This window comes from Podarcis vaucheri (genome assembly GCF_965113315.1).
Source record: "Podarcis vaucheri genome assembly, chromosome: 1".
Taxonomy (NCBI): domain Eukaryota; kingdom Metazoa; phylum Chordata; class Lepidosauria; order Squamata; family Lacertidae; genus Podarcis; species Podarcis vaucheri.
In genome coordinates, this window is record NC_138759.1 from 62423274 (window position 1) to 62449674 (window position 26401).

The 26401-nt window shown below is 41.0% G+C and overlaps 1 protein-coding gene across 4 annotated transcripts in view; it reads left to right on the forward strand.

The window, feature by feature from the left end:
• NELL1 (neural EGFL like 1) overlaps positions 1–26401 on the forward strand; it is a 382749-nt gene that overhangs the window by 125034 nt on the left and 231314 nt on the right. For all 4 annotated transcript variants that reach the window (XM_082195852.1, XM_082195851.1, XM_082195854.1 and 1 more), the window contains exons 10-12: positions 1809–1882; positions 5306–5405; positions 17813–17941. In XM_082195852.1, coding sequence (XP_082051978.1) covers positions 1809–1882; positions 5306–5405; positions 17813–17941 — 303 coding nt within the window. The remainder of the gene's footprint in view (positions 1–1808; positions 1883–5305; positions 5406–17812; positions 17942–26401) is intronic.

The following is a 26401-nucleotide window of genomic DNA, read 5'->3' on the forward strand; positions in this document are numbered from 1 at the left end:
ATGTACCCTGCCCTGGGACCTTAGGGTGGAGGGCAGATAATAAATTACATAATTGTAACAACAACAACAACAACAACAACAACAACATATTTGAAGCTTTCATTTATCTGTATTAATGACACAACCTGGGGGAATTTAGTTTTTCTAGCTTTAATAATTTGGAGCACTGGGCACCTTATTACATATGTACCCCATGAAGTAACAGTGTCTAAGCCAATTTATTTTCTAACCAAACAAAGATTTTGGAGCTAATATTCAATCCATTGCCAGAAATGATACTTGCTTGAAAGTACCCATAATCTCAAGGATACTGAGGGTCCGTTTAAGAATTGAGTGCCTGTCGTCTTGAGTAGAGATCTGTACTTTGGTCACACTATATATATTTTTGTCTCTGGCACCAGTACTACCATACCAAAATACAGATCTGTAGTTCCTCAGAAGTCAGGTATCATGGAGCTATATCTGACATGACTGACTTTTTTACAGCATATTTCCAACCCATATTGTGCAAACAGAGGCCTTTTGAGTTGTTCCAGGTTTTTCTCCCTGAACTAAGAATTTTTTTAAAAATTTACCTATCCTTAAAGGAATTATATTTCCTCATTCATGGAGATGTATCTGGCATGGCTCAAGGGGCCTCTGCTTGGGAAAGGATAGCATAACAGACAATTATAAAGTCTGTTGTATATATGCATTCCTTTCTGAAATTAAAAGTATGTAAGAAATACAATGGGACGTGGGTGGCATTGTGGTCTAAACCACTGAGCCTAGGGCTTGCCGATCAGAAGGTCGGCAGTTCAAATCCCCGCGATGGGTGAGCTCCCGTTGCTCGGTCCCAGCTCCTGCCAACCTAGCAGTTCGAAAACACGTCTAGTGCAAGTAGATAAATAGGTACCGCTCCGGCAGGAAGGTAAACGGCATTTCCGTGCACTGCTCTGGTTTCGCCAGAAGCGGCTTAGTCATGCTGGCCACATGACCCGGAAAAATTGTCTGTGGACAAACGTCGGCTCTCTCAGCCAGTAAAGTGAGATGAGCACCGCAACCCCAGAATCGTTCATGACTGGACTTAACTGTCAGGGGTCCTTTACCGTTACCTTTTAAGAAATACAATATTTGAGTTTTAGTTCATTTTTAAAAGTTTCTAAAAGACAATCAGCAAAGAAAAGTGAGATCCATATGCCCCATAAGCTAATTTTAATGTTACAGATAGTCATCAGTGTGGATCTTTCTATGGTGTCTTCCTTTTTCTATGTGTTTGTTAGCCCTGTATTTCCAGCAGTGATCTAATCAATTATGATAGTTAATGAATACCTGTGGCTCACCTGAGACACTGCTCCAGTTACACAGGGGCACAGTTCTGTTTTCACCTGTCTTGATATGGTGTAGATAAATCAGAAACTATACATTGTGATCCAGTAAGTCCATCCAGGTTGTCAATACTTTGCCCATACAGGCATATCTTAATACAAATATACTGTGCCTGCTCCACAAAATGTCACTGCCATGACTAATTCTGTTAATGAATCAAGTTCAATATCTGTTCTTCTGCTTCAGGTCACTAAGTAGCCTAGTTTGTCAGAGTGAGTTGTGAAATGGTTCAAGATAATAGTTTTTGTAATGAATTTACTATTATAGTCAAAATAAATGTGAGCAATTAACACTGGCTGCTCCTGAAAGCAAAATGAGTACATCATATTTACCACAGTGCATCTAGATTGACTTAAAGCAATATTGTTTGTACTAAACTGTATAATTTATCTGCACTTACTACTAAATACTGATGTTTTTATTTATTTTGAAAATTCTAGCCAAATGCATCTATGGAGGAAAAGTGTTGGCAGAAGGTCAGAGGATTTTAACCAAGAACTGCAAAGAATGTCGTGTAAGTTTTTTAACCTTCTAAGACTGCAGTCTCAAGCATTACGACTGCTGTAGGACTTACATTGGAATTGTTCACTCTTTCACTTTTAAACATGTGTGGTATCTCCTTTATTGCATGCCCTGGATGGTACAGCAAAGTGTGTACAATATTACTTTCTTTGCATCAAATGCTTTTGACAGAAAAAACATTTTGAGAATGAGTCATAAATTCTAATACATTTTTACTTTCAGAGCTTGCAGGCTGTCACTATTGTGAAAGGGATTCAAGCGCATACCAGAAATTTAGCTTTGCACAACTAGAGTAGGATTAAAGTGCTCTGTTGCAATAGCACAACAGATCCACAAAAAAGAAGACTTTTTCAGGTGGGAAAGTGACAGGAAAATGCACTGCAAAGTGGGGGAGCAACAAATTATTATTTTTAAGTCAGCTTAAAGCCTTTATCTAAGTTCTTCACCAAGCATTTAAAAGCATTGAGTTTTGGGGCTTGACAGCTCTCACCTGGATGAGCAGTAAAGAAGGTGATTGTCAATACTGAGCAGGTTCTGCTCCTTGACATGACGTTCAAAGAGGGACATAATAGAACATGGCCATTCATAAAGTGGGGAATATCTTATTGAACTTACAGAAAGAATGAGAAATGTAAATTTGCCTAGCCAATAGCGCTAGTCTGTATCTGAAACAAAAGTAATTGTCAGGGAACTGACATTGGAGCTAGAGGTGGAGGGAAGGCTCTCAAATGATGCTGGAGAAGGGCCCAGCAGGGAGAGAGGCAGCTCAACAGATGGGGAAGCAAATCAGTGCAACACCAGGGATAAAGGGGGGCAGATGGGGGAACCGGCGAGAGGGCTCCAGGACTCTTCACCGGACACCAGCGGGGAGAGCACAGGTCCTCCGCTACCCACGCCCTCCCTGCGCAGAAGACTTCCGCGCAGGGAGAGTAGGAGGAGACTTGGCGTCAAACAACATTTATGTTGGATAAGGTTTAAGAAACGCCCACTGACTGATTCTGCTAGCGACTGAGGCAGCCACGAAGTGAAGGGCTGTCCAGACAGAAAGGTTTAACCAGGCAACATAGCCAGGAGAGGCGGCAACTTACGCACGAGCAACCCATACTCATTACAGTAATCTTCTCCAGCTTGGGCTATAAAGCGTTTAATACTTTTAAATGCTGCGGGGCATTTAGGGAAGGGGATACTCAGAAGTCCTGTTGTGCTCAGAAATGAGGCCAGAAAAAACAAGTGATTTTCTCTGTCTTTGGGGAAAATAGCTTGGTTTTCTGAGCCCAATCCTGAATTGAGCTCAAGAGGGTTTTCTTGACAGCAGTGGATGATATTTCAGACCATGGGAACCAGCCCCATGTGGTTAATTAAAGCTATTTCATACTACATTTTACTTTTTCAGTTCACCTTAAACAATAACTTTTATCATGATTTTTTTTTAATAACTGAAATATATTACTGTTTTGACACTGTCCTCTTAAATGTTTTGACGCTGGTGTTTCAGTAGTAAGTGCACTAGCTCTCCTTGGAGGGTTGCTGTGTGAAATGTGAAAATCAAGTATCTAAATATGTGGAGAATTTTCAGATATACAGGAGGATCCCTGCATCTCACTGAAGTGAAGGACACGAGACAGGTGTTGGTCATCAGGTGAGCTGTGCATAAGCAAGCTCCTAGCTAGCTCTGCCGAGGCTCTTTTTATTAGCACAATATGCAAAACCAGTCAGATACATTTTGGATGGTGCCCTTTACACATCTTCCAGTCGTGAGATCGGGGGGTGGTACAAAGTTATTTTGGCACCTGTTTCCATCGCGTCACTTTCCCCCTGTACAATGTTTAATCGAAAGAGACAAAGGTCACAGACAGGGCACGGCAGACTACCAAGAGAGCAAAGGTTAGATAGAGGGCATGATGTACAGACAGCAGTGGCTTGTCTGCGAGTGGAAGTGTGCTCCACACCCGGTGGTCATTCCTTCACTCACAAAGCAATTCATGGAGGGCCATGAGAATGACCACAGGGCAGGGGAACCTAGCATGCTTGGAACCTAGCATGCTTGTTCCTACAACCCATACCTTCATGATAACAGTGAACAGCAACAGTAGCCTGAAAGGGCTACTAAATCAGACATCTAGAAGAGTTTTCATCTGCATCAGATTCTCCTCTCTGTTACTTCTCAAAACAATAATATCTGGATCCTCCATGGCACCCAGAGGGTCTCTGCTTTGTTTGCCTGGCTGCTATTTGTTAGCTTTTTCCCTGGGTTACTGTGAGGTTCAGGAAACACTTGAGATCTGTCTCCCGGCTGCTGACTAGGCATGGAGGGCAGCTGAGTCCCTGGCGCAAATCAGGGCAAATGTGCAGAAAGGAATTATAAGAAACTCCAAAAAGCCTCTAGGCTTAGCAGAAAACCAGATATGAGCTACTGTGTTCTGGTGATAAGAGTATCTGATCTTCACTTTAGTGCTAATTGTGATTTTATCACATAGTATATGAAGTATCTAACCCTGCCATTGCTTCAATACTGGCACAGCAGCTGCCATTTTATTTGTTGTGTTGGTATTGCCCTTGGCGTATCTATCTATCATATGCAAAAGACTCATATGTATTTGCTGTAAGTGAGGAAGAGGTAAGGATAACAATGGTTCCTTGTGCTTAACTGATTCTCAGCCTGCGAGCCTAGAGTAGCAATGCGTTTTTGAAGTAACTTGGTAAGTCAGGTTTTCATTTCAGTTGCTGTAGAACAAAGTATCAATTGTACCATAGTAGGCAATATTGTGGGCAACCCATCATTATTACATGTTTTCTGCTTTTGACTAGTGAAGGCATGAATAGCTTTTTAATTGCTTCCAAGCTGTGGAAATCATAGAGCTAGTTTTCAGAGCTGCCTTCCTTTTTGTTTCCTTGCCCATTTTGCATGGAAGTATCATGGGTGTCTGCTGTCAATGCGTTTCCCATGCTTTTCTTTTGGGAACATCTCATGACAACCAGGTATTACTGAACTTTAGAGGGAAAACAGTTCTCTCTCAAATTGGTATGCTTAATCTTTCACTCATCAAAACTTCCACACTAAGGCAGCAACATTCTGCAAAGAGAACAGATAGCTAGTCTGGGCATGTTGGGCGTTGTTGAGTACAACAAGGTCCTTGGTGATCAGACCAGTACCATTCTTACTTTTCTTTGTCATAGTCTGGCTGTATACAGACCTTACTGTGCAACCCCGTCCAATCCTGGAAACTGTAGTTTACCTCGTAGACTTGCAGTTCCCAGCTACAGTTCCCAGGATTCTTTTGAAGAAGATTGTGCTTTAAATGTCTCGTATGTATGCAGCCTTTGTTTATGTCAGTCTCTGATTACAGATTACAGAAAGTAGAAGCAACTGTGGAATTTTCATCAGTGTAACTCTTTAAAACATTGCTATTTTCAGAATGGAATTTTAGTAAAAGTAACGGAGACCTGTCCTCCATTGAACTGCTCAGAAAAAGATTACATCCTCCCAGAGAATCAGTGCTGCAGTGTTTGCAAAGGTAAGTAGGATGTTGGCAGGTATTGTTAATAGTTATTGTGTCTTCCTTAAAAGAATGTTTGATTTGGATCTGAAAAGCCTACTTGTGGCTTGTGGTGTTGTCTTTGTTGCCTTTTATGCATTAACTGGAGTTCATAAAAGACCTTTAATATTAGTCAGACATCAAAGCTCCTTGGGGATATTGTAGAGCGTTTTGAAATCAGGGAAGTTAATATACTTTATTTCCAGTTTGTATAGATACAGTCTGCGAAGCATGTATAACTTCCTACACATTGATACCATTATATAAACCCATATAAATAACATCCCTTCTCCCCATTATTAAAAACAAAAAAACCCAGTATTTGAGCAATACTGAGTTCTGATGGTAACATTTTTATATTTTTTTAAAAAAGTTTATATTTAATGTTCACATTAAAGTTAGAGTTACAACCCAAACAATGCCACCAGTGCAAAGCTAAATCCACAAGTGCTGTATTGTGGCCTTGTGGGTTTCTTCCTGAATTTTCCTGCTCCTACTCCCTTCCCATGTCTTTAAGCCTCAAACAGCACAGCTGCCAAAAATTATCTTTCTCCTTGAAAGCTGCTTATTTCCCTGACCACCCACAGTCATGATGAATTCATATGTAATTATTGTTGCAGTTAACATTTTTGTTGTTGTTTATAGTGTAGTCATCAAAGACTATATAACGGTGGAACAATTTCTTGACTGCAGCTTAATCGTGCTTTTGTTATTCCCCCCATCCTTGGTGAAATTTACTGTACTATCATAGATTATGATTATGTAACTTGGAGTCACAGATGTGATTGTGTATTTTTTCCATTAGGTGTCAAATCAAAATCGTTGATTTTTTTTTTTTTTGCTGCTACTCAGTTTCTTGGATTACAAACATGGGCTGTTGCTTTGCTTGCAGGGCTAATCCCCAGCACCTCCAGGCAAGTCAGAAAGGGGGGGGCAGGGGGCCAATTGGAATGGGCCTGCGACTTTGAGGGGGCCTACTCTAAGCTCCCCATGATAGAAGCAAAGGGGAACCTTTTGGTAAAGATTATTGAAATGCAGCCTGCATTTCTCATTTGACCTGGACCTCTTGCCAACTTTGCATGGCCGTGTCTCCAGGTAGGGCTGTCTGAAATAATAATAATAATAATAATAATAATAATAATAATAATAATAAATCTTTATTGTCATTGCCCCCTCTCGGGGACAAATCCTGGGGAATCATTTTCAGTCAGTGTAGGGAGTATTCAACTAAATGGACTGATGGTCTGGCTCAGTGCTATTTTTCTAGAAAAAGAGGTGCCGGAACTCACCATGAACATCCCCCCCCCCATTCTCTTAGAATGGCAATGAGAGAGGTGCTGAAACTGAGTTCCAGTGAGTTCCAGCTGAAAAAAAGCCCTGGGCTTGACTCAGTATAAAGTAGCTCCTTATGTTTCTATGTCCTTAACCTTTGAAAATGAAAAAGAGTTTTTTTAAAAAAGCATATGGTTAAACATTTTTGAATAACATAATTTTTAGTCACTATATGTTAAATAGGTTGTGTGGTTTTTAAATTGGTGGCAATCAGGTTAGAAGTCACTCCTTGTGCTTAAATGAGTACTTTGCAGTGCAATTCTATGCATGTCTGTTCAGAAGCAAGCCCCTTTTCAACTTCCGTGTTTGTGTGTGTGTTGGAGGAGGTTGAAATGCAGCAAATATTTTATTAATAATGTAGCTCTGCTAACCTTTACATTTACTATTTATATAAAAGAGGTTTATAATATCTTTCAGTAGCACCTTCAGGAGGCTCTTCAATTAGCATATTGTCCATCTCTTCCTGTCTAGCCCCAAGACTGGACTTGAGACAATTTTGCGTAAAGGGAATGGAAGGAGTTCTGTTTCCTCAGATGCAAAAATCAGACATTTCTCATGCATTGCTGTGGGACTCTGAGACACCTCTAGAATTCAGTTTTATTAAGTCCCAGAAAGATGCTGATAAGTATAAATTTAACAGTTCTGCTGCATGCAGAATTGTAGCAACAGGGCTCTCAACTTCTCTAAGGCTTCTTTCTGTACTTGGGAGCAGCTTATTGAGTACAAAATACATGCATGTAGAGTCATTTGTGTTACTTAGAATATATGTGAGAGCAGCCATGAAATGATCTTATTCTGAGAAAAATAAATACAGTTCCGCTGTCCTCTGTTTAATTATTTCTGTGCTCGTCTATTGCAATTCAGTGGCAACATATTAGTGCAACATAGTGCCTTGTGCCTATATGCATATTTCAACTTCTTTTTCTCCAGGGATTTTGATTGATTTACAACCTTAAAGCTTTGCACTTTGGCACTTTTATTAAACTAGCATTTTTTTTCACAGATATGTTACATATTTTTAATTAATTAAAAATCTTTTAAATCAATCTTAACAGATAAATTAAATGTAGCAGCCCGACTTGATACCCATCTTTTAGATTTAGGGGAGCTAGTCTCAAACGTTTGTTGGGGGAGACCTAGGGTTTTTTTTCTGGGGGAAGTTATTTGTCCTGTCTTCAAGCTTTTTATGATGGAGGACCTCTGTAGCCACCCCCAACGACACAATCTCAAGATGGAAGGGGAGGGAACAGCTGCAGTCGCCTGCGATTCCTGCGCAATGTTTGCCATCTTGCCAAAGGTTGCAGGCAGCTTTACCTGCAGCAATTGCATGTTGATTGCCCTTTTAAAAGACAAAGTCCAGCAACTGGAGGAATGTGTAGCTACGCTCCAAAGAATTAGAGAGCTGGAGCTCTTCTTGGAAGCAACAGAGCACACCGTCCCCACCAAGGAGGAGACAGGGGACTCCCTTGAGAAGGAGGCTAGTTCACCAACACAGGAGCCAGATATATGGAGAAACGTGACTCAAAGAAGTAGGAGGCCCAGGGTTCACTCTGATTGTTTAGAAATACACAGTCGCTTTGAGGTCCTCTCCCCTAGCATGGAAGACGGAGAGCATACTCCATTTGAGGATCTCTCCCTCATTACAGTCGATCAGGTATATGAAGACGAGCAGCAAAGTCAGTCCTCAGGGAATGTGCAGGCGACCTTGGAACGGACAGCTCACGGAAGAACCCCGACCAAACCCAAGAGGAGGCGTGTAGTGGTGATAGGGGATTCCCTACTGAGGGGAACAGAAGCAGTGATCTGTGGGCCTGACAAGATGTCTCGGGAAGTGTGCTGTCTCCCCGGGGCTAAGATCCAAGATGTAACTGAACGACTGCAAGGAATCATAAAACCCACTGACAATTACCCCTTCCTCTTGGTTCATGTGGGAACCAATGACACTGCAAGCAATAGCCTCCAGAAGATCAAAAGAGACTACGAGGCTCTCGGCAGGAAATTGAAGCAACTAAATGCACAAATTGTCATCTCGTCTGTCCTCCCAGTTGAACGACGTGGCCCAGGGAGAGAGGGGAAAATAGTGGAAGTGAACAGCTGGCTTCGCAAATGGTGTAAACAGGAACGGTTTGGATTCTTAGATCACGGACTGCAGTTTCTTGAAGATGGACTTCTGGCAAGTGATGGGCTGCACCTCACAACGGTTGGGAGAAATGTTTTTGCCAAAAATCTCAGAAACCTCATCAGGAGGGCTTTAAACTGACTAATGTGGGGGAGGGAGACAGTGCTCCTGAAGGTAGGAGTTTATCAATTAATGAAGATGATCATCCAGATGTCATAGACCAAATGGAGCAAACAGCACGCGGACCTAGTGGTGGGAGGAAAAAATCCTTAAATAAGAGACACGGGGGAATGATTAATGGACTTCAATGTCTGTACACTAATGCGCAAAGCATGGGAAATAAACAAGATGAGCTTGAGCTCTTGGTACAGCAAACTAAATATGACATAATAGGCATCACTGAAACCTGGTGGGATAAGTCCCACGATTGGAATGTAATAATGGGGGGATACAATCTATTTCAGAGAAACAGACCAGACAAGAAAGGAGGAGGAGTGGCGTTATATGTCAGGGATGTGTATACCTGTGAAGAGATCCAAGATTTAGAACCTCAAAGCCAAAGTGAGAGCATTTGGGTCAAAATTAAGGGAGAGAAGAATAACAGAGACCTCATTGTGGGAGTTTACTATAGATCCCCAAGCCAAACGGAGGACATAGATGATGCCTTCCTGGAACAGATGGCCAAGCATGCAAAAGGAAGGGAGATAGTAGTAATGGGGGACTTCAATTACCCGGATATTTGTTGGACGTCAAACTCAGCCAAGAGCATAAGGTCAAACAGATTCCTCACTGGCCTTGCAGACAACTTCATTGTCCAGAAAGTGGGAGAAGCAACAAGAGGAACAGCCATTTTAGATCTGGTCCTAACCAATGTTGATGATCTGGTTAGTGGGGTAGAAGTGGAAGGATCATTAGGCGTGAGTGATCATGCTCTTCTGAAGTTTACTATACAGCGGAAAGGAGCAGCCAAGCATACTAGGACTCAATTTCTTGACTTTAAGAAAGCCGACTTCATAAAACTTAGGGAAGTGCTGTGTGAGATCCCATGGACAGCAATACTAAAAGGAAAGGGAGTTCATGATGGCTGGGAGTTTGTTAAGAGGGAGATAGTAAAAGCACAACGTCAGGCAATACCAATGAGACGGAAACATGGAAGGTGCCTAAAGAAGCCAGGGTGGCTATCTAAAGAACTTTTAACTGAATTAAGATTAAAAAAGGATGTGTACAAAAAATGGAAAAGGGGGGAAACCACCAAAGAGGAATTCAAACAAATAGCCAGCACGTGTAGACACAAAGTCAGAAAAGCTAAAGCACAGAATGAACTCAGGCTTGCTAGAGAGGTTAAAAGCAACAAAAAAGGCTTTTATGGGTATGTCCGGAGCAAAAGGAAGAACAAAGAAACAGCGGGGTCACTCAGAGGAGAAGATGGTGAAATGCAAACAGGGAACAGGGGACACAGAAAGGGCTGAACTCCTCAATGCCTTCTTTGCCTCAGTCTTCTCCGATAAAGAAAACAATGCCCGACCTGAAGAATTTGGAGCAAATGATTCAGCAAAGGAAACACAGCCCAGAATAACTAAGGAGATAGTACAAGAATATTTGGCTAGTTTAGATGTATTCAAGTCTCCAGGGCCAAATGAACTGCATCCAAGAGTATTAAAAGAACTGGCAGATGTGATCTCAGAACCACTGGCAGTCATCTTTGAGAATTCCTGGAGAACAGGCGAAGTCCCGGCAGACTGGAGGAGGGCAAATGTTGTCCCTATTTTCAAAAAGGGGAAAAGAGAGGACCCAAATAATTACCGCCCAGTCAGTCTGACATCAATACCAGGGAAGATTCTGGAGCAGATCATTAAGCAAACAGTCTGTGAGCACCTAGAAAGGAATGCTGTGATCACCAATAGTCAGCATGGATTTCTGAAAAATAAGTCATGTCAGACTAACCTGATCTCGTTTTTTGACAGAATTACAAGCCTGGTAGATGAAGGGAATGCAGTGGATGTAGCCTACCTTGATTTCAGCAAGGCATTTGACAAGGTGCCCCATGATATTCTTGTAAAGAAGCTGGTAAAATGTGGTCTTGACTATGCTACCACTCAGTGGATTTGTAACTGGCTGACTGACCGAACCCAAAGGGTGCTCATCAATGGTTCCTCTTCATCCTGGAGAAGAGTGACTAGTGGGGTGCCACAGGGTTCTGTCTTGGGCCCGGTCTTATTCAACATCTTTATCAACGACTTGGATGATGGACTCAAGGGCATCCTGATCAAATTTGCAGATGACACCAAACTGGGAGGGGTGGCTAACACCCCAGAGGACAGGATCACACTTCAAAACGACCTTGACAGATTAGAGAACTGGGCAAAAACGAACAAGATGAATTTTAACAGGGAGAAATGTAAAGTATTGCACTTGGGCAAAAAAAATGAGAGGCACAAATACAAGATGGGGGACACCTGGCTTGAGAGCAGTACATGTGAAAAGGATCTAGGAGTCTTGGTTGACCACAAACTTGACATGAGCCAACAGTGTGACGCGGCAGCTTAAAAAGCCAATGCAATTCTGGGCTGCATCAATAGGAGTATAGCATCTAGATCAAGGGAAGTAATAGTGCCACTGTATTCTGCTCTGGTCAGACCTCACCTGGAGTACTGTGTCCAGTTCTGGGCACCACAGTTCAAGAAGGACACTGACAAACTGGAACGTGTCCAGAGGAGGGCAACCAAAATGGTCAAAGGCCTGGAAACGATGCCTTATGAGGAACGGCTAAGGGAGCTGGGCATGTTTAGCCTGGAGAAGAGGAGGTTAAGGGGTGATATGATAGCCATGTTCAAATATATAAAAGGATGTCACATGGAGGAGGGAGAAAGGTTGTTTTCTGCTGCTCCAGAGAAGCGGACACGGAGCAATGGATCCAAACTACAAGAAAGAAGATTCCACCTAAACATTAGGAAGAACTTCCTGACAGTAAGAGCTGTTCGACAGTGGAATTTGCTGCCAAGGAGTGTGGTGGAGTCTCCTACTTTGGAGGTCTTTAAGCAGAGGCTTGACAACCATATGTCAGGAGTGCTCTGATGGTGTTTCCTGCTTGGCAGGGGGTTGGACTCGATGGCCCTTGTGGTCTCTTCCAACTCTATGATTCTATGATTCTATGACTTAGTAGTGTTAGTCTTAGTAAAGACTATTGTTGCTATCCTGCCTGTTTTGACCATTCTGTTGCCTAAATAAATAGCTAAATAGTTCTGGATACAAGTGCAAACAAATTTACAAACAACTGCAAATTAAAAATGGTACTTTTTCAATACTTCTCAAGTAACATTGATACTACATGGAGTCTCCCACTGAGTGCTACATAACTCAGGGTAGTGTTTTGGTGCAGGTTGGGGCCAGAGCTGTCCCATACTCTGTATATCTTAAGCTCCTCACTACCCCATTCTCTCTTACAGAGTGGCAGGGTGAGAGGTGATGATCTTAAGAGAGAGAGATGGAGGGAGACATGGGGTGGTGGTGATTTAAAGAGATAATGAAATGATGATAATCTTAAGTAAAGGTCAGTATCACCCCATATCGTTTCTCATACATGGGCAGAGAAATTGCATATGGAATAAAGCAGTTGTATTACATTTATAAGAAAAATTCCAACCATATTTTTATTTGCTTGAGTTCATGGGGACTTACAAGTGAGTGTGCATAGATTTTCAAACTAAGTAGCTTGGGAGCAGGTCTGAGGTTGCTAAGTTATTTGACTTTTTGAGAATTGTAACCTATAACTAATTGGAGGAACACATTTGAAAGGATATGTGCCAAGCCAATTGTACAATTATTCAACAACATGAAATGAGCTTGTCTACCTATTCCCTGAAGCGTAGAATTTGATTACTATTATAATTAGCTTAAAATGATAAATGGGTCATTGCACAATCAAATAACTTAAAAAGCAAAACTTAATCTTGTGGAAGCAGTTGTAATAAAGACATAAGAATGCCCTCATCAAAGGAAAGCCAAGGGTAGAAAAATTACTCTAAATGCTGGAAGAACATTCACCTGAAATGTTTGAAGAAGGAATAGAGGTCACCTCGTTTGTCAAAGATCTAGAGTATATGCTTTTTTTCAATGTGATTCCCTTTTGGAAGTCTATTTCTTTTTCAGGTGTTGTTAAGGTACTACGTGAATTTATTACATACATCTATGTGTATGGGGGAATGTTTTGCACATTTGTTCTAAATTGTTTGTTGTAGTAGCTAATGCTCTATTGCCTTGTCATCTATGCTGGACTGAAATGAGAAGTAGTCATATAAAGATCCCCACCCCCTTCATTTTTAAAACTTGAGACAGTAAGGTTTTAACAGTAGGCCATATGAAAAAATTAAAACAAATATGTCAGATCTAAAATTCAGAAGGGGACATTGTTTTATTATGTTCTAATCTAGCCAAAGCTAGTCATAATTATGGAATATTGAAACCAATGGACATGGCTAACTTAAGTATCCTTCTTTTCAATGAGACTTGGTCACACTTAACTTTCACTAGATTTCAGGTCCAATCTCCTTGGAATCTATTCAACATCAAAATACCGTATTTTTCGCTCTATAACACGCACCAGACCATAACACGCACGTAGTTTTTAGAGGAGGAAAATCCGTAGGCATGCCACCCGTAGGCATTCCCTCCATAACACGCACAGACATTTCCCTTTACTTTTTAGGAGGAAAAAAGTGAGTGTTATGGTGCAAAAAATACGGTAATTTCCACAGGACACTAGGATTTGAAATTCCAAGTCACCAGAGAGTGGACCCATGTGGATTGTTGTTTTCACCCCAGACCACTGGCCCACACTAATTGTCTTCACTACTCAGATAGTGAGCTAAATATATTCTTTATTAGCATTCACAAAATTTAGAAAGCATTAGTATAAATCAAGTGGCACCCAAATGGAATCATTTAAAAAAGGAAGACCATTTATTATTTATGCAGTGCCATCTGTGTACATGCATAAGCTCTCTAAACTGTCTCGAGCACCTTATAATATAAATTTTGGCAGCAAAGTAGCCACAAGAGAGTTGGATATGAGGGACGGTGCTTACTGATAACCAGGGCTTTTTCCCCCAGCCAGAACTCACTGGAACTCAGTTCCGGCACCTCTTAGGTGGGTGTCATTGCTATTCTGAGAGAATGAGGGAGGTGCTCATGGTGAGTTCCAGCACCTCTTTTTCTAGAAAAATAGCACTGCCATTAATGTAGTATTCTGTGACATTTAGAACTCATCACTCCTCTCCAGCAATCTGCATGGCTGCTCTGATGCATGCAAGAAGTGAGCTCTCTTTCTATTGAAGGTTTTCTAGCTTTCATTTCAGTGGGTAACTGAGTGACATCATACAAAGTAATGTGCTGGAAGAGCATACATCAGGGCCTCTGGAGAACTGACGTTTGGGCAGGCTCGGACAGGAAGAAGCAGTGCTTCAGGCATCTTGGCTTCCGACTATGTAGGACTTTAAAGGTCAAAACCAGCACCTTGAATTGGGTCAATGAAGTCAGTGCAAAATTGAATTAACACGCTCATAGTGGCCCATCTCTAATAACACCCTAATGCTGCATTCTGGACCAGTAGTCATTTCTGAGCAGTCTTCAGAGGTAGCCATACACAAAGCATGTTATAGTAAGCTAATGTGTGTGCTACCAGAGCATAAGCAATGGTAGTCAGTTTCATACTGCCTAGGAAAGTGTGCAGGTGGCATACTTTTCTAGGCAGTAATCTGTCTTCTCAATCAACAAAAGCCCTATGTCGTTTGGATTAGTTATTAATGTCATCATTATTTCTTAAACGTACCGTATTTTTCGCCCTATAGGACGCACTTTTCCCCCTCCAAAAATGAAGGGGAAATGTGTGTACGTCCTATGGGGCGAATGCAGGCTTTCGCTGAAGCCTGGAGAGCGAGAGGGGTCGGTGCGCACCGACCCCTCTCGCTCTCCAGGCTTCGCGCACCTCTCCGCAAGCAGCGGGAACCAGCGCTGGGCTCCCACAGCTTGTAGAGAGCTGCCTGTTTAGGGGCTGGGGTCGGGGGAAGCTCGGGCTTCCCCCGCCCCAGCCCCGCGCCTGGGGGGGGGGAATAAATTTTTCCCCTTTATTTCCCCCCCCCAAAAACTAGGTGCGCCTTATGGGACGGTGCGTCCTATAGGGTGAAAAATACGGTATATCTTGCCCTTCCTCCAAAAGGAGGCCTTCATCCAGTCTATCACTGCTTTCAGGCACTGGTTTATAGCTTCCACTGTTTCCTTGGGTTTGATGGAAAAGAGAGAAAGAAAAATTGGTCCTGAAAACTCTTCATAGATAACTTCAGCAAATAATATGATGGAAATTGTACCAATACTTGGATTCTCAGCAATGGAGTAGGAATATATTCAGCCTGGGATGTGTGAAGTTCATTTCCTGTAAATCCTTCTTAGGAAATCATAATGCAAAGTGTAATTCTAGCCATTATTTTTGTTTAAAAAAGGTAAATCTTGAAGGTGATTCACAAATCCCCTATATGGAGTTCTTAGATTCTAAGAATTCATACTTTCTGACAGCTAAGCTGCGTTGAAAAAGATTTCACTGGGATATTTTCTAAAAAGAAAAAACAGACTAGAGTTCCTACAACCAAGTTAATGGGGGGGGGGACTCACCGTGCACATAATGGGAAAAGAATAAAAGAAATAACATATTAAAGACAGTTGTTGTTTTTTAAAGTTGGCATTATTTTAGAATGACATGCAGCATTACTGTAATATTTCACAGTGCTTTTTGTTTTGATGTTAAGTCACTTTCACCTCACTGTCATCTAAATAAGACTTTGATTCAGTATAACCATTAACATATTTGTTGTGCTGTCTGTCACCATTTCCTTTGAGCCTGACTTGTTGGAGCAAAATTGGAGCGGTTGGTATACTATTAGTGTGAGATCAGCCAGTAACACTGTAGGTTAAGTTCACATAAGCATTTTCTTCAGTTTGAAAAATATTATTGAAATCCTTAATGGTTTAACTATTGGTCCCTTTACATTGAAACAAAGATTGAAAGATGGAAAAGTAATGTAGGCTGTCTTTAGAAGGAGCAATACCCTGAATCCTGGTTGTTGTTGTTGATGATGATGGTGATAATGATAATAATAATAATAATAATAATAATAATAATAATAATAATAATAATAATAATAGAATTTTAAGGAGCAGAAACCTATCATTTGCTTTTGTTTTGTTTTTACTTTTTTGTGGATTTGTGATATGCTTGGATTCATTCTGGAAAAAAGCTGGGCTCAAAAATCTGATAAATAACATCTCCATATACAATTATGTTCCACAGAGGTCTGTTAGGCATCTTCATTATACAGCAGTTAGTGAATTCTGATCACACACCTTTCTCCTGGCTTTTGACACCTGAGTATATTTTTGACACCTGCATATTTTTAGGATCCACTCTGTTTTGTGATTGAAAATTGTTTTAGCTTTGTTTTTAGCTTAGATTATAATATTGTGTTTTAATTGTTGCAACGTGCCCTGAGACTTTAGGGTGAAGGGTAGATAATAAATTAATATAAAAATAATTACACAGGTCGCTTTAGAGGATCATGGATGTTGAATTGACCACATTTTATGCACCCCCAATGCATCTTGAAGATTTGCTTCACAATGCCTTCTTTCCTGGTGGTTTCCTCCATATTTTTGCTGGCTTTTGAAAGTGTTTGTCTTCCCATTTCTGTGTGGTTTCAGAATAATTTGAAGGGGCAGCATTTTATTTGATAAATATACATTGTTGGTTTTATTTTATTTTTTTAAAAAAAGCTTTTTCCTGGTTGTATGCATTGGGGAACAGAAGTCCATCCCCATCTCCCCAACATCTCTTTGAGAATCAGTTGGTAGGCTTCTATGTTTGTGTGTAGTGCACAAAAGTATTCAGGAATTGCTTCCCCTTGCATTCTGGAACAACGTGTCCTGACCTGTTATATTAGTATAAATCACATTGTGTGCACATTTAACTTGTGTGATTTCAACCATATGTGATTGAAGGCCGGCTGGTTGAAAATCTGCACGTTAAATGCAGGCAAGGCAGAGAGCTTAAAAGCTCTTTTTGCACCATGTTTTCCCGGCATGAAACGCCCCCCCCCCCGAGCCAATTTCAAGGGTAGGAGTATGTGGGTGGAGGAGAGGATGGAACATCCCATTTCTCGAGTGGAAGTCCTTGCACAGGGGTTCCATTGATGGGACATTAGCTAAGTCCCCTGCCCTATATATTTATTTGAGAGCCCACCTTATAAAGCTCCAGTGAGACTTACTGCTGAGTGCACCTGCATATGACTGAGAATTCTAATCTATTGATGAAAATTTAAGCAGGGTGTTCTTTATTTAAGATTAATTAATCCAGAACACTTTTGTTTTGAGCTCTCATCATTGCTAGCTGTGGCTGTGCCCCGCTACAGCATATGGCCTCTCAGTGGAGTACCGTTAAGAAAATGTGTCCTTTAACAGAAGATTCTCATGCTATGGAATTTTGCATCTGTTATGACAGCATTCTTAAAAGTGGTGTGGTTAGTTTCAGTAGAAGATCAGTGTAAATATAGACAATTAAGCACACAGGCCCTTGATAGTGTGAGGCCCTTGATAGTTCAGTCGGTAGAGCATGACACTTTTAATCATAAAAGTTGTGGGTTCAATCCCCATGTTGGGCAAAATATTCCTGCATTGCATTGCGGAGGGTTGGACTAGATGACCCTTGTGGTTCCCTCCAATTCTAAAATTCTATGAAAGGGTAAAGTACATTATGTTAGCGTGGAAGTTAAATGATATTGCATTACTGCTAGGATTCCTATCTAAATTAAATAGTATAATTGCTGATTTAGGATTAAGCTTTTTATTGTTTTCACTTACTCTGATACATTGTTGAATGTGCTTTATTTTTCAGGTCATAATTTTTGTGCACAAGGTCACAGATGTGGTGAAAACTCAGAATGCAGGAACTGGAACACGCGAGCTACTTGTGAATGCAAAAGTGGTTATGTCTCCGTCCAAGGGGATTCTGCCTATTGTGAAGGTAAATAATGTGTTCCGCAAAGTAACTTCATTGTGGTCTGGTGAGAAATGTGCTGTTAAAACAAAAGCAGAACAGAGCATCTCATTATCAAGTTCAATCTTCATGGTAGTATAAATGATAATATCCTCATTTGATTCTATATGTAGAAAGTTCAGATGACCCAGACAGATGGAAACTTCATTGTGAAGTTCCCAAGTGACTGCCTGACTTCCTAGCATGTTAAAATGTCACCCTTCTGTTTGTGATTGTCTTTGCAATATATAAATTCCAGTATTACTGCTGCTTAGGCTGATGGCAAGTATGTTGTTCCAGACATGAATAATCTGTGTCACAAATTGAGAACAGTTGCTAATAGTATATTTAGGCAACAAGCAAAGATTGTTTTCATCATGCCTTTCGACTGAGGTAAAAATGTGACCCATGTATCACTGTATCTACAGATAGTAGGCTTTTTAGAAGTAGTTTTATGGCCTTCTTTTAATGTCGTGGACTACTCTGAGGTATTCCGTTCAAGAGCAGAATATACTGGTACATTTTAAACATAAATCAATAAGATGTTGTGACTGTAGATAGCATCTTGTGAGGTGTGATGAGCTGCAAATACTGTTTACCCCATAGTATTAACTTGGTGAAAAACCTGTCTCTGTGGCTGGGGTGCTCCTGTGGATACTCATTACAAATCAACCCTGTTTATTACATACAGGAAAATTTTGTCAATGTCTCCCCCTTTCCTGGGTTTCCATGGACAAGCTAGCTCACTTGCCATTCAGAAATTGTTTGCGTTGCTGAACATGCATAGGAATACCATCCATCATGATCCTTCAGTGCTGAAGTTTCAAGCATGTAATGAAACATGTCTTTGTTTGCTTCCCTTGTCTTGATTGGAAACTGTTGAGTTTCATAAATGGCTTTTTGAGACCTATTGTTGGTAACGAAATAGAAAGGCCTCACTTGGTGTCAATGTTAATGCATGTGGAGTGCAGTGAATTTAGAAAGACTCAGTTTTTGTTGTACCTAACCCTGGTTTGGTTGAGGCAAGTGCCTCGAACAGAATAGATTTTTTTCCCCTCCCATTGTGAATCTTCTTTGTCCAGTCTCAATTTAATTGATTAAAAGTTGTCATTGTTAATTTCTTAGCCTGCAGCTTAAAACAACAATGAGACATCCCTAAAGGGACCCAAAGCTTTTGGTGTTGTAAAATTCCATGTTTTGGATTAAAGTCATTTTTTTAACTTTCAAACTTGGATTAAAATTGTTGTTTTGAAAGAAAAAGAGATAAGGCACCAGCACAGGACTAAAAGTACGAGGAGGTCTGAAATGTATCTTCTCTTATCTTCATTCTCTAGCACTTTGGGGTGCTTAAGACATTCGCTGGACATGTTTGGAAAAAGAAGCATGAATAACTCGTGCTTTCATGACCATGATCACAGGGCACTAGCTAGTCCTCTGACACGGTGAAGGAGAAGCTAGCTGGATCAGGAGGACCAGTGCCACTAACACCAAGCTGGACCCCGAGATTGAGCTAGAGAGCCCTACATTAGTTCCCCTGGAGACAGCACTCCATGAGAATTGGCCCTCTTTTTAGACCATGGGCTTCATGCTAAACTATACCTGCTCACAAGCAAAGGCAAGACATGGAATGGGAATTGACTGTGATAGGTTCCAAGCCCAAGGGCTACACTATAAGGCTTTCGGCCCAAGGAGGGATGTTGCATCTCACCTGAGCAATACACCATGTCAGAGTTTTCTGCCTGGAAATATCAAAGGTCCTACAACTCCAGTTTGATATGCTGTCTGATGACCTGATAAACTGGCACTACAAGGTTGGGTTCTTCTCCCTCTCCCCCAGAATCCCCTCTTGCCTTGAAGGCTTCCACTCATCACCAGAATAGGACACCATTCCTCCAGGTCAGGCATGACCAAACTAGGCCCTCCAGCTGTTTTGGGACTACAATTCCAATTAGCTAGGGATGATGGGAGTTGTAGTTCCAAAACAGCTGGAAAGCCAGGTTTGGCCATGGCTGCTCTAGGTAATGTCCAAAGGTAGAATATCAGATAATGGGCAGAATGTGTTTTCCTGTGCTGTTTGGGGATGAGGAGAGATGTAATCTGCTGCTGCTTCTGTCACTGCTGAAGAACAGCCTTAAATTGTCCTGGCTGAACATCTGTCTTCCTGCCCCCCCTTTCCTTTTTGCTCTCCCCTCTCTATATGGTTCAGTTTTCTAGGAAGACTTCTGAATGTTTTGTATTGTACATATATTAATGTGATAAACTGGCATTCACTTTGGCTTGTACTATTTTTTGGTTTTCTCTATTTATGGCATTAGTGTTTATGAGCTTGGCCTTCATGGGTCTTTTCCATTTTTAAAAAGTGCTTTCTTTAGAATTATTCTTGAGCTGGCTTCCATCCATCTATATTTGAAATGGAGAAGAGATGACACCCTTGACAAGCTGTTAAAATATATTGCTGGAACAGGGAGATAAGACTAAGGAGTGTTCAGCAGAAAGAGATTTGTGGGTATCAGCTCTACTTAGCTGATCTGAAAAGCTACTAGTATTCTTCCCCATACATGCATGGATGAAGAGGGCTAGCGTTGAGCTATAAGAAACAAATCTCAAATTACAAAAAAAATAAATCGTATTTATTACAGTATTTCTGGCTCAATCTGCCAGGATAGCTCAGTTGGTTAGAGTGTGGTGCTGCCAATGCTAAGGTTGCAGGTTTGATCCTCGTATGGGACAGCTACATATTCCTGTATTGCAGAGGAATTGTATTAGATGATCCTCAGGGTCTCTTCCAACTCTGCCATTTTGTGATTCAATGATTCTGTGAATCAACCCATGTGAAAGCACAGTGATCCCATCCCATATATCATCTGGTGAATCATGAAAACAAAGTTTCTACTGTAATCCAAAACATACATATGGACCTTTTCCTGTTTTTGTTTAACATGATATCTGACCTGAAGAAGACAACTACAAAGACTGCTGACTATTTTGTAAAGCTTTGGTTAGCCCCAATAAAGGTTATTTTTTTATCTAATGAGCCAACATGACTGCACTTATTTTATAAATAGACTGATTCACATGATGGTGGTGGTGGTGGTGGTGGTGGTGATGATGATAATGATAATAATAATAATTTATTTATTATTTATTATTTATACCCTGCCCATCTGGCTGGGTTTCCCCAGCCATTCTGGGTGGCTTCCAACAAAATATTAAAATACAGTAGTCCATCAAACATTAAAAACTTCCCTAAACAGGGCTGCCTTCAGATGTCTTCTAAAAGTCTGGTAGTTGTTGTTCTCTTTGACATCTGGTGGGAGGGCTTTCCACAGGGCGGATGCCACTACCGAGAAGGCCCTCTGCCTGGTTCCCTGTAACTTTGCTTTTCGCAGCGACGGAACTGCCAGAAGGCCCTCGGCATTGGACCTTATTGTCCAGGCAGAATGGTAGGGGTGGAGACGCTTCTTCAGGTAAACTGGGCTTCCAAATGCTCAAGCATTACTGTTATTCCACCATGCTATTTCAGCACCATTTTATTGTGAATGTATGCATCAGGACCTGTTATGTCTTTGTATGCAGGGTTCTTCTGTATCTAGAAAGACCACAATTCCACTTCACAGATGGTGGGTGCGAGAGAAGAGAGAAATAATAGATTGCAGTATCACCGGGACATCAAATATAAATTCTCCATTATATCTTGCTGTCCTGGAGTGTTTAAAATTCATCCGTTGGGCCAGATGTTGTGTTATAGCCCCAAATACACATACTTTGGGGTTTTTATTTGCTTTTCACCTAGAACCAATGACATAGGAAGTTGCTGTGAAAATGCTCCCTTTTTGCTGCTATATTAGGGATTCATTTGAGAGCAGTCTTTAGCATGGTACTGCTCTCATGTCACATTTACTTAAAACACACAAATGTATTCATAAGTGGTCATAGAGACAGCTAGAGCTAGAGATAATTAGTATAAATATTGCTGTGATAATGGTCTGAATTTCATTCCATTGTTTCAAAGGAATTGAAATAGAAGTCGTGTTTCATACTGCTTCTTTTGAGACCCAAGGTTTCCTGTCTCTTCAGCTGATCTGAATTGTATCCTAGTTCAGAATGTGCTGAATCAATGATAATACTAATAGCAATGATAATAAGCAGTCTCGTGCCCCTCCATCTGTCCACCCATCTTCTCTCTTCTCCCCATTAACCACCCCAGATCTTCTATATTGCAGCAATGGTATTGCCCTTTAAGAAGCCTTGCACTTTTAATAAACTTCAAGGCTACCCTCCTCACACATGTATTTTTCTTCAGGTCCCCTCCCTTCTCCAAGCCTGTTTTCTTTCTCCTGGGTTCACTATTTTGTAATTCTCAACACACACACCCTTTTTACACACACGTACGCACATGGGAAAGGGGGGGGTCCTGAGAACCAAGAGTGCCTGCTGTGACTCGCCAGCTGAATTACACTGAACATCTGCTTTCTTAAAAGAATGGTTGGACCTTGGAGGAAGGGCTAGAGCCCTTGAGAAAACATTCTGTTGGCCTGATTCAGAATGGTGGCTAGGGGTTCAAAACTACTGCATTAGAGGGCTGCTAGTTTCAAATACAAACTTTTTATAGTTACGTAGTGAGGAAGGTAGGACATCTTTCTGTTGGATCAACGGCAATCAGTATTCTGTACCTGAAGCTCACATGTTCTATTGGCCCTGTTTCATTTTCAAGCTGATAGGCACTGGACTATTTGGGTTTGCTAATAGACGGAACCGTACTTTAAGCAGAGTGCTCATATTTATTTATTTATTTATTCATTAACTAAGGTTATATAGCTATCCCATAACGGAACTTCTCTGAGTGGTTCAGAAAAACAAACAAGTTCACATCAAAAATATTTTTGGATAGCTGCCTTTTCCCAGAGGTTTTAATTAAAAATAAGCTTTTCCCTTTCCTTAGCAAGGCAAAAAAAAAATGTTTAGTCTTTCATGTTCACAGTGAACTATCAACCTTTTACACAGATAGGATTCTAGCATGGTTCAGAATTATCCACTGGAAAATATTTCAGTAGGTTCTCTCTCAGGCTGTAGAAAGCACTTTCTATCGAGGCACTGATGTTTCTGAGTTGTGGACATGCTGACCACAGGTCATCTTTTAGGCCCATGCAAACCATGCCATTTGTTACACTGATATTTCACAAAAATATAATTGGAATAGTAGGGGTGTTTACATGGGATAATCATTGGGTTTGGGACAGCTTAAGTACCTTTCCCATACACAAGTGATCCTTTCTTGCAAGTGCCCCACCACAGAAACACCCTAATTTAGCAAACATGGAAGTGGGACTGCATGTTTGCAAACATTCATTTTCAATACTGAAAGCCTTCATTTTTTATCAAACGTAGCTTTGCATATACATATGAAATAAATGGTAGAATTTAAGAAATAGCATTCTACAGTAGAACAATGGTCTACTCAACTCCATTTATTTTTCCAGCAGTGGCATGTTGTTAAGTGGGAAACCTAAAGAACGAATAAGAGAAAAAGAGAAAGTAGTGAACTGCCACCTATTATCTATTTGTTGCAATAAGAAATTAATTACATACTGATCAGTGTACTCATCATCATGGATGAATATATTTGAATTCTTTATTTATATTGCACCTTTATTTTCCATTCTTCAGTTCACTTCCATTTCTGTGTCTATCTGCATATTTTTTCCCCTTTAAAAGTCTGCATGAAAATTCAATTTATTTCAGGCATTATGCAGTCACTGGGTTGGGCTCCAATTCTGTTCTGGTGACAAAGGCAGAGGCAAAAAGCTGTTCAGAAAGGGGGGAGGCTCTTGATCAGTTTCTTGCTCCTGCCTCTACGAAGCAGACATCTCGCTGTTCACTCCTGCATTTCCTACTCCTAACAATCAGTTCAACCCTTTCTGTCTTTCTTGCTCTCCTCATAAATTCTGTTGCCTTATGTCAGCTCCCTTCCTCCTGGAAAGGCTGCTCCCATTATTGCATTAATATTTTTAACAAAACTAAACATTTTCTTTCTACTACTTTTCTTCCCCTCCTTGACTGATTTTCAGCAGGCAGGGATCCGTATTCAGCCCCTACAAGGCTATTTCTTTCTTTCCGCCAAACAATTGCTGGAGTCCACTGTCTTTTGGCCCCACGCTCCTGACCTTTATATAGCAGCCACTGCACCCTCCTTTCAAGCACATGTATTGAGCACTCTCTTCTGTCCTCTTGCTCTCCTCTCCATTGATGTCACTGGAACAGCAAAGCCTGGTATCGGTTGTGGCCACAGCCTCTGCTCTTCCACTCCTTCAAGCAAGGGTAAATGGAAAGGGGGAAATGTGGATCCTGCCTTAGAGGCTTCAGCACTGCAGCAAGAAGCCCGGTGCAAATAAATTCAGACTAGAGGCACACACCTTTCGTGAGACCTGGTAAAACCCACCCCGGCTCTTCCCATATCTTAACAAGAGGCCAGCTGGCTATTCACCCCAAGCAGAGCACAGGATCTCCTCTGGGCGGTGGGGGATTCAGATCGCCCTTCCTCCCAATGGCAACCATACTTTTGCAGTCACATTTCCTCCAATAAATTCATTTTTAATTCATTTTATTTACATATTCAAATTTTACAAGCAATTTCCCTCATTTATTTCTTCTATTTTATTTTTACTGATACATGCATGTTTGCACACACTTCAGTGCATGATTTTTGTATGCATCACAACATGTGGAAAAGTGCAAATTTCACAGGTTAGCTCTGCAGGGGTATTTGTTCAGAAAGTGCAAGTTAGCTTTGCATGTGAACAGAACACATTTATCCCCCATACATAATTCCCTGCCCCTTCTCTGTGTAGTTTGTAAAATAGCACAGGGGAAGGGTTAAACATCCAGTGCATGTCCTATGACTGAATTTCAGATTGCAAGGTTTTAAAACATACCAGATTATTCATAAAATGGAGGGTGGTAATTTTCAGGTATCCTTCAAATAACATGTTCATGACTACAAGCTTTTAATAATCATTTTAAAATGCTTGTTACCAGAACTTTTAATTAAAACTCTTTTCCTCTCAGATTTCCCCTGGTTGTTTTGTTATATGCATGCATATCTATGTATCTGTTTCTATATCTGTTGTTCCCTATTCTCTCAAATTGGCTATTTCTAACCCATTTGGGAATCTAGCATGATTCCGACTCAGCCACTTAGAATAATTTCACTATGTTCCCATCCTCTTCAAGTTGTAGAAAGCACATTTTCTTTTCTATCCAGACATGTTATCTGTGTCTTGAACAGGCATCAGTCCTCAGCTCCCCTTGAGTGCAGGTTGCTGACAGTGCTATTGCACATATCTCTGTCCAAGTGGTGTGCTTTCCTCTGATCTGCAGTCCATCCTCCATGGATCACAGAGTTTCAGACTGTATCACGGATGCCTTTGAAGGCACCAGCAGCTTGGGTGGCTTCTGCTCTCCTTTCCTCTAATTACATATTCTCCCACTGCAGTAACTGCTGGATGTTGCATCCATGTCTCCTGAATCAATTGACTTGTAGACTACTGTAGGTTTCTCTACATCGTCTGTCTGCCCTAATTCTCTATTTGCCCCTAAGGGATACATCTCATGCTGCTTTTTTCATAACAATTGTCTGTTCCCCTCCTGATATTGCACAGTAGGATATCAGTAGTATCCAGACAGACAAATTATGAAAGATTCTTAGCCACATATGCATTGTTACTCAATATATTCTGGAGAAGTGTTCTGAAACTCAGGTTTTGGTATCCATGTCAGAACAAAATTACAATATAAGAAATGAATCAAAACTGCTGTACACCCTGCTATATTGTCTCCTAACTTGTTTAGACTTCTAAGAATGTAAATCAGGGAATTGTGTGCTGCAATGTGCATCATAGGAACTGCATCCAGACTATGTGTTTGCGGCCTCACTTGTGAAAATGGATTTTAATTTCAAAACTAGTTTTTAATTTTTCTCCAGTGGAAAAATCTTAAAAACAGAAATCCATCTGTGTTGGTGGTCATCACTATATCTTGTATGAGCAAATTCCACAGTTTTAACTGTGCATTGTGTGAAGGAGGACTTTCTTTTGGCTGTCCTGAATCTTCCAAGATTCAGGTGCCTCAGAGTTTTACTGTAATATGAGAGGGAGGGAAACGTCTTTCTCCATACTGTGCATAATTTTATGCTCCTCTACCCTCCCCTCTCCTCCCCTCTCATTTTCTTTAAACTAAAAGGCCCCAAATGTTGTGGCACAATGGCCATCCTGTGACTGTCCCTTCAAGAAGGCTCCAGTCTTCTGCACCTCAGTCAAACCAACCAATATAGGAGTAGAACAAGGAACAGCTACCACCAGCTAAGACTAATGAGGGTTCTTGGAGTTCCTGCTAGAGACAGCAGTCAGAGGGAGTTGACTGATTGACAAGCAAAAGAAAAACAGCAACACG